General features: G+C 46.7%; 1 protein-coding gene across 1 annotated transcript in view; it reads left to right on the forward strand.

Moving 5' to 3' along the window:
- Window positions 1-16244, forward strand: part of VWA5B1 (von Willebrand factor A domain containing 5B1) — a 102343-nt gene that overhangs the window by 16358 nt on the left and 69741 nt on the right. Inside the window, exons 6-7 of the mRNA XM_084821892.1 lie at window positions 1034-1158; window positions 7029-7205. Of these exons, the coding sequence (XP_084678018.1) occupies window positions 1034-1158; window positions 7029-7205 (302 nt within the window). The remainder of the gene's footprint in view (window positions 1-1033; window positions 1159-7028; window positions 7206-16244) is intronic.

Consider the following 16244-nt stretch of genomic DNA (forward strand, 5'->3'; position numbering starts at 1 on the left):
GGGGTGCTTGGCTCGGTTTGCATTTGCAGGCTAAGCCACGTCTTTCCCCACGAATTCCATCAAACCAGCCATGATTTGTGCAAACAGAGATTTGCGGCCACAATTTGCACAAATTTCGGCCACAATTTGCACAGTTCCTCCCCCCTAAAAACACACTGAATCCCGCATTCAGTTTTTTAAAATCTCAAGTTCTTTCCCTCCCAGATATGAAGAACTTTGCCAGTTTTGGTACATTCTGATGAACAATGAACTGAACTGAAATTCTCACCTATTTGCTTCAGCCAAATTAAATAGATACAGCAATTCCCAGCATGGAGAGAACCATGTTGTGTCCGCCTGCCAAATATAGGCTCAAGAGCCTGTCTGAAAAATCCTAATTAAACACTAACATGGGTGCATATACAGAGATCCCAACCCAGATTCTTAAGAGAAGAACCCTCAAAGTCCTGGGCCTGAATGGACAAACTATCAGTTTTGGTTTCTCCCATATTCAATTTTTTAAAAGAACTCGTTATTTTTGTCCTGAATATGGAGAATTCTGAGCATTTTGGTAAATGCTTACCAATCCCAAAACTGAGATCTTTCTTTCTTTCTTTCTTTCTTTCTTTCTTTCTTTCTTTCTTTCTTTCTTTCTTTCGTTATTTATTACATTTATATCCTACCTTTTTTCCTCCTTAAGGAACCAGTGTACATACTCCTCCTCCTCCATTTTATTATTTTATCCTCACAACAACAACCCTGTGAGGTGGGTTGGGCTGAGAGCCTGTGACTGGCCCAAAGTCACCCAGTGAGCTTTTATGGCCGAGTGAGGACTAGAACCCGGATCTCCCAACTCCTGGTCCATCCCTAGTTGCCTGAGGAAGGGCCATTCTAGTTGCCACTTTGAAAATTGATCCACGTGTATCCTTAATTCAAAGGGGATCTCAAACATTAAGCGTTGTAGGATGCTGATGCTCCTACTGCTGTTGTCATGATTGCATCATCAGGGTTTTCCCCCTCTTCTCCTTTTGTTCCAACCTGGCTGGCTTTCCAGAACCCCACATGCCTCATGTCTTGATGGAAGAGGGTGACATGTCCCCCACCGAATATGAACAACACTTGAAGGGGCGAAATGACTTTATTAAAGGGACGAAGAAGGATCCAAGTGCAGAGAAAAAGGTGAGGAGGCGGATATGTCAAATATCGACTGAGGTAATTGCATGGTGCAATTGTCTCTGCATCCCACCAGTGAGAGACATAAACTATGGTGGGACGTGGGAGAGGGCCTTTTCTGCTGTGGCATCCCGGTTGTGGAATGCCCCCCCCCTTGGAGGCCCGATTGGTGCAGACATTGGTCTCATTCAGCACCAAGTTAAAACATGGCTTTTTACCAAAGCCTTTGAGGGCTTACATGCATTCCCTCAAGTAGCACACTGTTTTAACTGTTTTATTGTTTTAGATTTTAATTGCTGTTAGCTTGTTTAAAGGTTTAAATATGTTTTTAGCTGTTTAAATTATTTATTGTTTTATATTGTTTAAATTGATTTTATCTGTACGCCACCCTGAGATCTTAATGACAGAGGGAGGGATACAAATGTTTTAAAGAACAAACGAACAAATGGCATGTTCTGCACCACCACTAGAGATGAGAAGATTTTCCCCTTTTCACTTTTTGGCTCTTCCTCTGGGTCGCTCAGCCTAAAGTTCCCTTCCTCCTCCTCCTGGATTCCAGTTAGACTTGGAGAATTTAGTTACACTAGAATTTGGTTAGATTCCATTTAGACTAGGAGGGTCTGTGAGTAGGGATGTATGGATTCTGTTAAATCCATCTGTGTTTCGCAAATCATGTCACATCTTTCGTTCCATCATCCACTCATTGATGGAATCAGATTTTTTTTTAGGGATGTACACAAATTTCATTCCTGTTTGAAAATGCACATTAGCACTAATGCACACTAGCGCCAATGCGCAGTTGCACAAATCCCCACCCAAAGTTAAAAAAAGGTCTGCAGAATCCATGTCTCTTGGAAAAAGCCACTCTGTTGTGGAAACCACAGGTCAGCTTGATAGAAATCTGAACTCATTTGAATCCATTGTGAGTTTCTCCTACATCCCTAATCCTGAGCAAAGTGCCCTCAGGTAGTCCCCCTCCTCTTTCGGTGAGCCCTTGTGGAATTACCAGGTTGCAATGGCAGCTCTCCGAGTAGTGCTGAGCGGTTTGGCCTTGCTGCTCTTTTAAGTTCCCACAATGCCTCAGAGAAACACCAAGTGAGGAGCATTGTGGGAAAAGCTGTTAGCTGTGATTTCTGTATGGAACCTCCATGTTCAGATGCAGTTTACCCTTGAATACCAATTGCTGAGTGGGGAGCAAATACTGGGGGGGGGGGTGCTATTGACTTCATGTTCTGCTTGTGGACTTCCTGTGGAGGTATCTCGTTGGCCACTGTGGAAAGCAAGAGGCCAGGCTAGATGAATCTTTGGTCTGACCTAGCAAGGCTCTTCTAATGTTCCTAAATGCACATATGCTCCAAGGCAGGGATGTTGAACCTCAGGCCCGTGGGCCAAATCCAGCCTGCCTGTGGTTCCGATCTGGCCTGCCAGGATTCCGCAAATGGCCATGCCCTTTTCCCCAACCACATTTGGTGGCATGAACCTACCCATATACTGCATTCATCATCTAAGGCTCCCTTCCTGGTGTCACCTCCGAGGGAGGCTTGGATGGTGGCAATAAGGGAGAGGGCCCCCTTGGTGGTGGCCCCTCAGTTATGGAATGAACTCCCCAGCAAGGCCCGCTTGCCATTGTGATATTTTCAGTGCCAGGTGAAGACCTCCCTCTACAGGCAATTATCAGCACATGATCGTTTTTTTAATCAGGTCATAGGATATTGGGCTTCGGCTATTGGGCGGTATAGAAATGAAATAAATTAAATAAATAAATAAATAAATAAATAAATATTGTTTGGATACGTGTGTGTGCCTTCTCTGTTCATATGTTTGTAGCTAAACTATTTTATCCTATGCACAATACTGTATTTGTTAAGGTTTTAATCTTTGTAAACTGCCCAGAGAGTATTGGTTATTGGGCAGTATAGAAATGTAAGAAATGAAATGAAAGTGAATGGTGACTTCCCAATTTTTGCATGTTTTGTTTTTCACATTCTAAGAGGTTGAAATGCGTCCCCTAAGTCTACGTAAGAGCTTTACACTAAAATATGTTTAGTATCTTTACCCCACCCCTTTGCCTTTGGCTCCACCCCTTTGCCTTTGGCTCCACCCCTTTGCCTTGGGCTCCACCCCTTTTGCCTTGGGCTCCACCCCTTTTGCCTTGGGCTCCACCCCTTTGCCTTGGGCTCCACCCCTTTTGCCTTGGGCTCCACCCTGCTTGCCTTGGACCCTGCCTGCCACTGGAATGCAGCCCCCAGGAGCTTCTCTGGAATTGAATGTGCCTCTTGGGCTGAAAGAGGTTCAACACCCCTGCTCTAAGGTCTCCAGCCAATTTCCTCTAAAGTAATCCTATTAAATTCAAAAAGATTACTCTGGTGTCAGCAACTTGTAGACAGTGGCAGATGGAGTGATTTCCTGTGCCAAAAACCATTTTCGCAATACCGTCAGCCGTCAAGTTGCTCGTTTTGCTTAGATCTATTTAGTCTTGGAGTGTCAGTCGGAAATGGCAATTAATTCCCCTTCTTCGGTATGTTCTGCAAATGCTCATTAGCTGGTGCGATTATGTGGGACAAACATGCTCAGGAACTGGTGGGCAGCTAATGAGCTTTTATCAGTTTATACCATAAGTGGATAATAGGTGAAGAAGAGTGGGTGGAGGAGAGAGAACCCATGCAAGCACCTTCTGCAGGCCAAGTCACACACACAGGGCCTCTCCAAACGATGAAACAGAAACACAGTTTATTCTTACCGGAGCAGTTCTACTCGCCAGCTCCAACCCAGCAGTTGCAATGCAGATATGCAGTAGATAATGAAGACGCATCCCTTCCAGTGGAGAGCCCGCGTACTGTAGCTAGCAGTGGAGGCTGGTGAGTCTGATGTCAGTGGGATGGTGGATCCGCTCCGGGGTTCAGTCAGAACCAGTCAGAACTCTAAAGGAGCTATCCCAGGTGTGCAGCACTGACTGAAACCTGGAGTGGATTCATTCGCACCTTGGCCAGAATCATAGAATAGTAGGGTTGGAAGGGGCCTACAAGACCATTGAGTCCAACCCCCTGCTCAAGGCAGGAATCCAAGTCAGAGCGTCCCTGACAGATGGCTGTCCAGCTCCAGCCTCGCCTTCAATGCCTCCAGTGTGAGAGAGCCCACCACCTCCCTAGGGAATTGGTTCCATTCTCGTATTGCTCTAACCGTCAGGAAGTTTATCCTGATGTAAAGCCGGAATCTGGCTTCCTGTCACTTGAGCCCATTATTCCGTGTCCTGCACCCTGGGATGACCGAGAAGAGATCCTGGCCTTCCTCCCTGTGACAACCTTTCAGGTATTTGAAGAACGCTATCCTATCTCCCCTCAGTCCTCTCTTCTCGAGGCTAAATATGCCCAGTTCTTTCCGTCTCTCCTCACAGGGCTTTGTTTCCAGTCCCCTGATCATCTTTGTTGCCCTCCTCTGAACCCTCTCCAGTTTGTCTGCATCCTTCTTCAAGTGTGGTGCCCAGAACTGGACACAGTACTCCAGATGAGGCCTAACCAGTGCTGAGTAGAGGGGAACTAGTACTTCCTGGGATTTGGAAGCTATACTTCTATTAATGCAGCCCAGAAGAGCATTTGCCTTTTTTGCAGCCACATCACATTGTTGGCTCATATTCAGCTTGTGATCGACAACAATTCCAAGATCCTTCTCACTTGTAGTGTTGTTGAGCCACGTATCCCCCATCTTGTAACTGTGCATTTGGTTCCTTTTTCCTAGGCGCAGAACCTGGCATTGATCCCTATTAAATTTCATTCTGTTGTTTTCTGCCCAGTGCTCCAGTCTATCAAGATCACTTTGAATTTTGTTTGGCTTCCAAAGTATTAGCTATCCCACCCAATTTTGTGTCATATGCAAATCTGATAAGCATTCTGTGCACCTCCTCCTCCAAGTCATTCATAACAATGTGGAAGAGCACTGGGCCCAGGACTGAGCCCTGCAGTATCCCAGTCGTTACCTCTCCCCAGTTTGAGAAGGTCCCATTGATCAGCACTCTTTGAGTCCGATTCTGTAGCCAGCTGTGGATCCACCGGATCGTTGTTTCATCTAGCCCACTTTGAGCTAGTTTGCTCATCAGGAGATCATGGGGCACTTTGTCGAAAGCTTTGCTGAAGTCGAGGTATATCATGTCCACAAGGATAGCTCCTTTGGAGCTATGACTGGTCCTGACTGAAACCTGGAGCGGATTCACTGCCCCACTGACATCAGAGCCACCAGCCTCCAGTGTTCCAACTGAGAGCCTGTGGAACATAGTTGGACTGGGACCAAGGAGGCCTTGGCTTCCAAACACTCCCTTCAACATCTAGGAAATACGAAGCTGCCTTCTGTTGAGTCCATCTCACTTGGTATTGTCTACACCAGCCTTCCTCAACCTGGTGCCATCTAGATGTGTTGGACTACAACTCCCAGCATTCCCAGCCAGCATAGCCCCCTCAGAGCAATGCACCAGGAAGGCCGGTTCTCTGGGAAACCCCACCAGCCCCTCCCCTACTGCGACAAATGCTCTTCAGAGAGCCCGCCAGACCCAAATGTGTCACTCTGGGGGGAAAGAAGGAAAGGCAATGGCAACAGTGCAACCTTCCCCTTTGGGCAGTGTGACGTCTTGTGCTGGCCCTGCCTGAGGTGCTCCTTCAGGTAGCTTGGTGCCATATTGTTTAAAGCAGGGGTGGGCATCTTCCAGCTCATGGCCCCAATGAGGTGCTCCTTCAGGTAGCTTGGTGCCATATTGTTTAGAGCAAGTGTGGGCATCCTCCAGCCCATGGCCCCAATGCAGACCTCCATACTTCTCAGTCTGGTCTCCCAACTCTCCCCAAGCCATGCCCATCCCCAGGCCATGCCCCTTACCAGCCCTGCTCTGGGTTATTGATATTATTTACCCCTGCTTTCCCAAAGCAGGTGCCCCCTCCAGATATTTTGGATCTCCACTCCCATCTGCCCCAGTCAGCATGGTCTGTAGTCAGGAATGCTGCGAGTTGTAGTCCGGAGGGCACCAGGGTGAGGAAGGCTTGTTTACATCCTCCTGATCCGTTCCCCCACCTACAAAATCAATGGAGGGAAGTTTGCACAGATTGGGAAAGGAGAAGGTCCTGGATACAAGCATCTTCTCCCCACAGAGACCCTGCAAACCCAACAGAGTCACATCTGTAACACTACATTTGGCTTGACCCATGCCTCGAATGCAAACACTGAGAGGTTTCAACTGAGGTAATGCGGACCTGGGCAGGAAATCTTTTAGGGTTTTAAAAGTCCTCTCCAGCACCGCTTCTGTTTATCCCTGTTATAACAGCCCCTGTTGCTAGCTGATGTTCAAGTTGCAGCTATCCTGTAATGGGTAGAACGAAGGACAGATGAACTCACCTCTGTTTGGCCTCAGTGGGTGCTCGCCAAACTGCCCCTGCCTCCCGCCCCTGCTTGCCACACTATGCGAGCTGCTGGATGGCCCAGCGAGCAACTGGCGCCCACCCGTTCCCTCACTGAGCTGCCATTTTGCGAAAAAATGGCTGCTCAGGTTTTTCCACAAAACTAATGTGTAAATGGCAGCCGTAAAGGGGTCATTTATGCACCATTGCTTTTACGAAAAACCTGAGCCACCATTTTTTCACAAAATGGCAGCTCGGCGAGGGGATGGGTGGCTGCTAGTCGTTCGTGGACTGTGTGGCACTCGGTGAACGGCCTGGTAAGCACGCGGTGGCTTGGCGAGTGGGGTCCGGGAGGCCAAGCGAAGGGGGGAGTGTCTGCCTCTCGGACTTCCGTGACATCCCTAGGTAGAACCAGATCCATTGGGAGGCTAAACTTTCTGTTAAACAGGTATTTGTGAAAGGAAAGAAGGGCCGTGCTGATTTGCTCATTGGTTGTTGCAGACAGAAATTATCAGGAAGCGGCTTCACAAGGACGTCCCTCACCACCCTGTGGTCATGTTGAACTTCTGTCCTGACCTGAGGTCTGTCCAGCCCAACCTCAGGAACACCCACGGAGAATTCATCTTTCTTGTCGATCGCAGTGGCAGCATGAGCGGCGCGAACATCAACCGTGTCAAGGTAGGACAGCTGGCATGTGAATTGTCTTTTGCTTGTGTGTAGGGGGGAGCGTGCCCCATTCATAATGTCCGTGGTCACAGTGGGCAGTTGCATGCAGAATGGAGTTGCCTCATGACTTGACACTAGTTGGTGTCTGTGTAGGGGTTCAGCCTGGGCCAGGCTTGGAATCTGGGGTTTCTTCACAGGAGAAGCAGGATCCCCCAACAGACTCCCAGGTGCTCTTTGGGCAGCGACATGAGAGCCACCATTTGCTTGGGTTTCCGGTCAGCTCTCAGACCCCATGTTAACCATGCAGCGTGGCTCCTTTTTCTCAACAAGGCACCTTGAGAACCCATGCTTTGTTTGGGGGTTGTTCTGGGTGGTTATCTCAAATATTTTGGCCACCTAATGCAAAGAGAAAACTCTCTGGAAAAGACCCTGATGCTGGGAAAGATTGAAGGCAAAAGGAGAAGGGGACGGCAGAGGATGAGATGGCTAGATATCATCACCGATGCAATGAATATGAACTTGAGCACACTCCGGGAGAGAGCGGAGGACAGGAAGGCCTGGCGTACTCTGGTCCATGCGGTCACGAAGAGTCGGACATGACTGAATGAACAACAACAACAACAACAACAACAACTGGGTGGTTAACCAGCTGTCGTGCGGAAAATGTCCTGGGTTCAGACAACCCACTTCAACAAACAACCCACAGTTCAACAATAACCCACAGTCAACCCCTGAGCGTGGGTCAGTGTGTTGTGTGAACAGCCCCAGCATGTCTGCACTCCCTGCTCCTTTATTACTCTGTATGGGAGCAGTTACGCCAAAAAAGGACTTCTCAGAGGATGCCATTGAGGGCATTCCCTATCGACTGAGCGTGGGAGCAAGAGAGGGCAGCACAAATGTGAACGCAGCTGAACATTCATCAGAAAAGGATGATGGTTTTCAGTACTGCTGGAAATGTTTTGCAAAGACCTGTGAGTAGTTTTTGGCTCAGCTCGAGCAGGGTGGGAGGGAAGTGTGTGGGAGTCTGCTCCTTCCTTAAATGGGTGCAGAACTACAGCGATGCAGACATCCACGTCTGGCGTTGCAAGGGTTTCTGGTTGCTGCTACTTCGTTCCCGGTTACCAACCTGCTCTGTTGCTATGGAGTGAAAAAGTCAGCTCTGCCAATCCCTCCATGAGTTGCTGCAGTGTTTTATTGGTCCTTTATTGTCTGTAGTCCTGCTACCCTGAACATGCCTGATTTTGAAGCTAAGCAGGGTCAGACCTGGTCAGTACTTGGATGGGAGACTGCGTGAGAATACTGGGTGCGCTAAGCTTTTTCCTCCTTTGGGAGGGACCGTAAGCTCAGTGGCAGAGCCCTTGCTTTGCATGCAGACGGTCCCAGGTTCAATCCTGGCATCTGCAAGCAGGACTAGGAGAAACTCCTAGAGAGCCGTTGCTGCCAGTCAGTGTCGACAGCACTGGCCTAGACAGACCCATGGTCTGACTCAGTATGAGGCGGCCTCATTTGTTCCGTGTGTTATTTGTTTATGGATGTCGCTGGGTTGATTCTGTTCCCACACTCTTAAAAGTTAATGGTGTTAGGGATAATGATGGTGTTTCCACTCGTTTCCAAATAAGCATGTAATGTTTTGAGATGGCATTTTTCAAATTGATTTTAATGGATTGTCTCTTGTTAATACCTGCTCACTGTTGCCTTCAGACTCATCTAGGGCCATCACCTGCCCCTGACAGATTACTTTGGCAGCAACATTGTATTCTTTTTGGTGCCCGGTCAAGACTTTCCTCCACTCCCAGGCATTTGAATGCTTATGATGGGCTTGTTATGCATCAGTTGATTTGGTTATGGTTCTTCTGAGGTTTTAGTTGTTGTCAAGGTTCCCCTTATGACCTGAACCCCCTGAGCAACCCCTTGCCTCCTCAAGAGTCCCCGCTTCCTTCTTTTACCATCCACTTTCCAATACTGTGGGGTTTAGGCTATAGACATGGGCTGACTGAGACTCCAGGCACAGTGTTTAATCACAACAGTTTACTGATAAATTAAAGCAAGCAAATTACATCTAAAGGTATTTACTGAATAGAGCTGAGTGATATAAAAGGCATTAAGAGAAATAAAAGTTGCAAAATGCAAGTTCTTTTAGCCTAGCTGTACTTAGACTTCTCAAGGCTGCTTCTTCCTGCTCCCTCTTCAGGCTCTGGTCTCCCTGAATCGGCTCTTACTGGCTCTCTTGGTCTTTTTATATGTCTTTCTCCCTCAAAACTGAAAGTGCTGTTCCAAACCTGAAGAAATGAAACTTAACTGGGGAAATGAAACTGAAACTTAACTGGGGAAATGAAGCGACTCCTCTCAAGGATACCCCCTCCCAACAGAACACTCCAGGCCTCTAAGCCTGACTTTTTCCCCCTTTGCCTCTGTAGGCCTCAAACCTTCACAGTTGTCTTATCATGTTTCGGTATTTTAATGAAAGTGACTGGCTGTATGGACACAAATGAACTCCCGAATTTGAATTACAATGAAAACTGTTGTTATTCATGGAATCTGCATATCAAGAGCTTTCCAGCAAAGGATCTTTCATGAGAATCGGTCAACCGGAAGGCTGTCAAAAAGGGATGACCAACTAACTCCCGACTTTGAATTATATTGATAATAAAAGATAATGATAATGATAATAACAACAGTAATCCCAACCCAAGGGAATGCAGCCCTCAAGTGAAAAAAAAACCTCCCCCCATCCCTAGCTTAGACCGTGGTGGCACAGGAAAATGTCATAGACTGGGCCTGTTTGAACTGGGGCCGGAAAGCACAACAATATGTATATTTTTACACACACACACACACACCCTTGACCATTCTGTCTATTCCCAAAGATAATTCTGCCTGAGCAGGGCTATTTTTTGGACTCATACCCTGAAACACTTCCCTGTTACTGAAACCCAGTTCAGTTTTAAATCACCCAATTTTAGCCGTTTATTACTTTCTTTTCCCTTTTGGTGGCTTTTGTTTTGTTTTTGGGGGCGGGGGGGGTTCCCCAACAAACACCCGATTTTCAATTTACTTGGGGAAGATGGCAACTGTGGTATGAAAAGCCTAATCAAAGCTTCTTTCTCTACCAGAGAAAGGCAGGATTTATTCAGAGATAAGAAAGGAAGGCAAAGCAAACTAGAAATCTGAGCACACACACACACACAGATTTCAGAGCTTCCCCAAGTAAATTGAAAATCTCAGAGCTCCTGCATATATGTCATGATTTTCCAGGCTGGTTCTGTTCTCATGGTGACTTTGCTTGCTGGAACCTTGGCTAGATCTACACTTACCGCCTTTTTTCGCTTCCGATGAGGTTTCACCGCCCGCCTTTCACACTACGCAGTAGCCGCCTCGAATTGGAACCGGAATTTCCCACTTCCGTGCTCCCACTTTCAATACCCTAATATCCCGATATTTCCCCTTAATGTGCTCCAATTTTCCGCCTTTGCTACCATATCCAGTCGTAGTCCCCTCCCCCGCCTGTCCATATGTGGCGGTGTTTGTATTTCCCTCCTGTCCAATTACAGTTCTCGACGGCCCCATGTCTTATTCCGGCTACCGATCGCATAGCTTCCTCAGCAGCCCCCAACTTCACAACTTCGAAGCTTCGAAGATCATGTCTCAATTAGAAAAAACACACACATCCGGAGCGGGGGATAGGAGAGGCTAAAACGTAGTCTCATTTGAGGGGATACAACAACCCCCTGCTCAATGCAGGAAGCCTGATTCCCAGGCGGTCGCCCATCCAACTACTGACCGGGGCCGACCCCGCTTAGCATCCGAGATCAGACAAGCGTGCGCAGGAAAACAGCACAGCGCTTGAGTGTGAACTGAGCTTGCACATTAGATGAAGCACTGCAACGGGGAAAATGGGTGAGTGTGAATAATCATGTTTTAATGCGAGAACATTTAACCCGACAGGACACCAAATTCATTGCCATGGCGGGTGCAATGTAGATTGGCCCCTTGAGAGATTACTTTTATTAAAATGCCTTTATTGATGGGTTTTATTATTTTATTATATTGTTATCCTGCTTTTTTCAGACAAAACTGTGCTCACAAGGCAGCACACCTCATTCAGAACAATAAGGCACAGGCCTTGCTTTCGCACTTACAAACTAAAGAAAAGACATAGAATGGGAGTGAAGAAGAAGATAGAGGAAGAAGATCAATTCCCTTAGAAGGAAGCCTCCATTAATAAGGCCAGAACAAAATGCTAAGTTGTAAACCTGCATTTATATCTAGTATGGGCTAGGCTGATCTTTTCTTGCTGCTGATATTCCTTCCTTCCTTCCTTCCTTCCTTCCTTCCTTGCATCTACCCAAGGATAGGAATGGACAAATTTGTGCATATCCAAATCAAGTTTATCAATAAGCTTGTCAAATTGGTCGATTTTTAGTCCTATCAATATCAGTGTTTTATTTACTTGATTGTTTTTTGGATCCCCATGTGAAAACTCCACACTCGCATATCTGGGTATGTGTCCCAAACACTGTTGCAGGCTTTGTGAATAGTACTGAGGGATCTGCTAATAAAGAATGAAAATGTGTTTCCAGGTTTGTTTCAGGGTCGAGCCTATTGTGCATGTTACCGGCTACCAGTTGTTTTGCGGGCCCAATTCAAGCTGTTGGTACTGACCTTTAAAACCCTATATGGTTCCAGCCCAGCCTATCTTAAGGAGCGCCTCCAGCAGCACCAGGCTGCTCAGCAAGAAGGCCTCGAAAGGTCTTCTGTCTGTCCCATCAGCCAGGACACCTAGGCTGGTGAGGACTAGGGAGAGGGCCTTTTCTGTGGTGGCCCCCACTCTTTTCAATTCCCTCACTAGTGACCTCCGCCATGCCCCCTCTTTGATGAGCTTCCACCGGGCTTTGAAAACCTGGCTGTCCAGGTGGGCATTTGGGGCAATGTTGTTTTGTTTAGTTGATTATGTTGTATTGTGTGTTATTTGTACTGTACGCTGCCTAGAGTGCCCGGGTAGCTGGCCAGATGGGTGGCTAATCAATCAATCAAACAAACAAACAACCCGTGTTTTGGATCTGTGTTGTAATGCTTAGGATTCCATGAATGAGGAGTGATGCGTTGTTAGCCCATGTGAAATTTTTGAGGCGTACAGAGGCAAGGGAAAAAGGTCAGCCCTAGAGGCCCGGGGTGGGGGGTGTTGGGATGGGGTATCCCTGAGAGTAGTTTCATTTCCTCGGTTAAGGTTCATTTTCCTGAGTTAGGTTTCATAGAATCATAGAATAGTAGGGTTGGAAGGGGCCTACAAGGCCATCGAGTCCAACCCCCTGCTCAATGCAGGAATCCAAGTCAGAGCATCCCTGACAGATGGCTGTCCAGCCTCGTCTTGAAGGCCTCCTTTTCATTTCTTCAGGGTTGAAACTTCTGGTTTGGGGAAAGGAGGGGAATATATATATATATATAGAGAGAGAGAGAGAGAGAGAGCGCCCGAGAGAGGAAGACCAGAGAGTGGGGAAGATCAGAGCACAAAGACAGAGCAGAAAGAAGCAGCCTGGAGAAGTCTAAGTGCAGCTAGGGTAGAGGAACATGTGTTTTACAACCTTTATTTTCTCTTAATTTGTATCACTCAGCTCTAATCTGTAAATACCTTTAGTTGTAATTTGCTTGCTTTAATTTACCAGTAAACTGTTGTGGTTAACACCAAAGTGTCTGAAGTGCCAGTCACCTGACGTCCACAGCCTAAACCCTATGTTATTGGGAAAGGGGAGGTAAAAGAAGGAAGGTGGGACTCTTATTGAGGCAATTGAGCCTTAAGGAGTTGCTCAGGGGGTCCATATCCCAAGGTGAACCCTGACAGCTCAGGTCTGCATTGCTGAATGGAGAGTGATTTGCAGCTAAGCTGGGTCTGCTCTGTTGAATGGCGAATAATGGGCCAGTTAAGTTCTGTGCTGTATACATTTATGCCAGGCCTGCGTTGCTGAATGGGAGGTGATGTGCAAATTGAGCCAGGTCTGTGCCATTGAACAGGGAACGAACAATGTGGAAGTTAAGCCAGCTTTCTGCTGTTGAGTTAGGAATGATGCACAGTCAAACCAGGTCTATGTTGTTGCTTGAGGAATGAAATGCAGTCAAGCCACTGCACAGGTGTTGCACAACCGGGGGATATCAAGCAACTATAATACAGGCATTGCAAAACTTACCAATATTCAAAATGTGCACATTCACTTTTGGAGAACAAAGTATCCTGGGCATATGATGACGTCTGTACTTCAGGCGGCAGAAATATCCACAGGAATAAATCAAAACGTTTTGCACATCCCCTTATGGATCATAGAATCATAGAAGGGTAGGGTTGGAAGGGGCCTATAAGACCATCGAGTCCAACTCCCTGTTGTCTGCACATCCAACCCCCTGTTATGCCCTGTTGTCAGCACATCCTTGTCTTCCCCCTTCCTGCAGCTAGAAAGAACATTGATGTGAAGTGTTCCTACTGTTTGCTCTCTTCCGAAGAGGTGACTCACCACTTCATTAATCCCTCATTCGAAAATAAGGAGACGCCATCTCCTACTTGTCCTTCATTCAGTTAAGTGCCTCCTCCTGAGTGATTCTTCAGAGATTCAGGTGTGTCATCCAAGCAATGGCATGTCAGTGTGCATTCATGTTGTCTTGCACTCTTGATAGCTCTTGTACCCTGATCAGAGTCAAAATGGACGGAATTGCTCATATAGTGTTTAGTATTTACCTGCTCCTCTTGCCACACAGTGGATGGAAAAAACCATTTATGTGTTTGAGTAAGCAGTGCATGGGAGATTTTCCTTGACAAAGGCAGAGGTGAAACCCATTGAGAACTCCCTTGTAAATATCAGGAACTCCTTAAGAGCATTCCAACTTTTTTTGTGCATCCATTAACTTGCCATTTTTTATTCCATTGCTTCTAAACAAATTAGCCGAGTCTCCAGAGTAATACTTTAAAGATGAGGACCCTGTCAGAAAAAAAAGACATGGCAACCCTAACTCAGCACCACAAACATGGCTGAATACATTTGTTGTTTATTCGTTCAGTCGCTTCCCACTCTTCGTGACTTCATGGACCAGCCCATGCCAGAGCTTCCTGTCGGCCGTCGCCACCCCCAGCTCCCCCAAGGTCGAGTCCGTCACCTCCAGAATATCATCCATCCTTCTTGCTCTTGGTTGGCCCCTCTTCCTTTGGCCTTCCACTTTCCCTAGCATCGGCATCTTCTCCAGGGTGTCCTGTCTTCTCATGATGTGGCCAAAGTACTTCAGTTTTGCCTTTAAGACCATGCCCTCAAGCCAGCAGTCTGGCTTGATTTCCTGGAGTATGGACTGGTTTGATCTTCTTGCAGTCCAAGGCACTCTCAGAATTTTCCTCCAGCACCACAGTCCAAAAGCATCTATCTTCCTTCGCTCAGCCTTCCTTATGGTCCAGCTCTCGCAGCCATTGGTTACCACGGGGGATACCATTGCTTTCACTATGCGGACCTTTGTTGTCAGTGTGATGTCTCTGCTCTTAACTATTTTATCAAAATTTGTCATTGCTCTCCTCCCAAGAAGTAAACGTCTTCTGATTTCCTGGCTGCAGTCAGCGTCTGCAGTAATCTTTGCGCCTAGAAAGACAAAGTCTGTCACTGCCTCCACATTTTCTCCCTCTGTTTGCCAGTTATCAATCAAGCTGGTTGCCATAATCTTGGTTTTTTTGAGGTTTAACTGCAACCCAGCTTGATTACATAGGGTTAAGAAATTAATGAACAAGCACACAACTGTAAGAGAGTTAAGTTTATATAGGTCACTGACGTTTTGAATGGACCTTAAGATCCTCTCGACAAACTAATATAATATGTTGTATATGCCTGTGATACAGATGCTTCTGTTATCTACCAGTATATGTACAAGTGTATTCACATTGTTTTCATATGTATAATTTAATTGTTCTAGCAACAATCCATTTCTAAATAGATTATTAACACTCACTACGTTATTGTGTGTGTTTCCATATTGTTACAATATTATATTAGTATAACTTCACCCTTTCACAGTTGCGTGCTTGTTCGTTAATTTCTTATTGGTTTCTACAACTGTGGTCCTTATTTGTATTTTCAATACAGAGGGATTCAACCCAGACTTTTAAGAGCTAACCATTCAAAGCCCCCCTGCCTGGATGGACAAATCTGTCGGTTTTGCTTTTCTCCCACATTCACTTTTGTAACATCTCGATTTCTTTCAATTTCATAAATGTTTATGAAGTTCTTATCTAAAAAAATGCTCATTTCCACCTTCCTCGGAGTTGCATCTCCCTTCTCTGAGACTCTCATTCTCTGTGATGGAAACGGTGCTGTTGCCCTCTTCTTTCCATTCCACTGCCCTTGTGTCAGGACGGAGGCACCCTAGCGGCCTCTTTCAGTGGACTCCAATAGCCAACTCAAGACACAGATGAAAGGATTCTTTTCAAGGCTTTAATCCTTTTACAACTTAATGACTCTTTCAGATGCTAATCACCAGTGACTAAGCAAGGAACAGCAGAGTGGCCTATGCGCCGAGTAGGCAGTTGATCCCCGTTTGAAGGAGTCACTTGAAGACCTTGACCTTATGGGCTAAGGAGAGATCCTCCCTCTTTCCCTTGGGTCCATGGGAGGCGGCCATTGCTTGCGCGCCAAATGGGCACTACGCCTCCTTTCCGCGCCCTCCATCGCTCGTCACTCTTTGTGTCTGCGTCGAGCGTCTAGCAAGCCCCGTTCCTGCACTTTCTCACTGCTAGGATCACTATCAATCTCAGGAATGCCGGCAGGAGGAATCTCTGCCAGCTGCTGTGCCTGTGAGGGATGAGCTGGCTCCTCTCCCACGGATTGCTGATCCTCCTCAGAATCAGAACTGCTCTGGAGTTCTATCAGCTCAGTTTCCACACTGACACCTTGCAAATGGAGCGGAATGTCCTCAGGAGGAGTGGAATGCAAAGCTTCCATCCCACTCACATTCCTGGTGGAGTGGAATGCACAGCAGAGCAAAGCAGAGGAACTGTAAAAGAACAGAACCGTGAAAATCCACTCATTCCTC

This window comes from Heloderma suspectum, chromosome 15, assembly GCF_057233095.1.
Source record: "Heloderma suspectum isolate Gila_16-S chromosome 15, 16-S_ref, whole genome shotgun sequence".
Classification (NCBI taxonomy): domain Eukaryota; kingdom Metazoa; phylum Chordata; class Lepidosauria; order Squamata; family Helodermatidae; genus Heloderma; species Heloderma suspectum.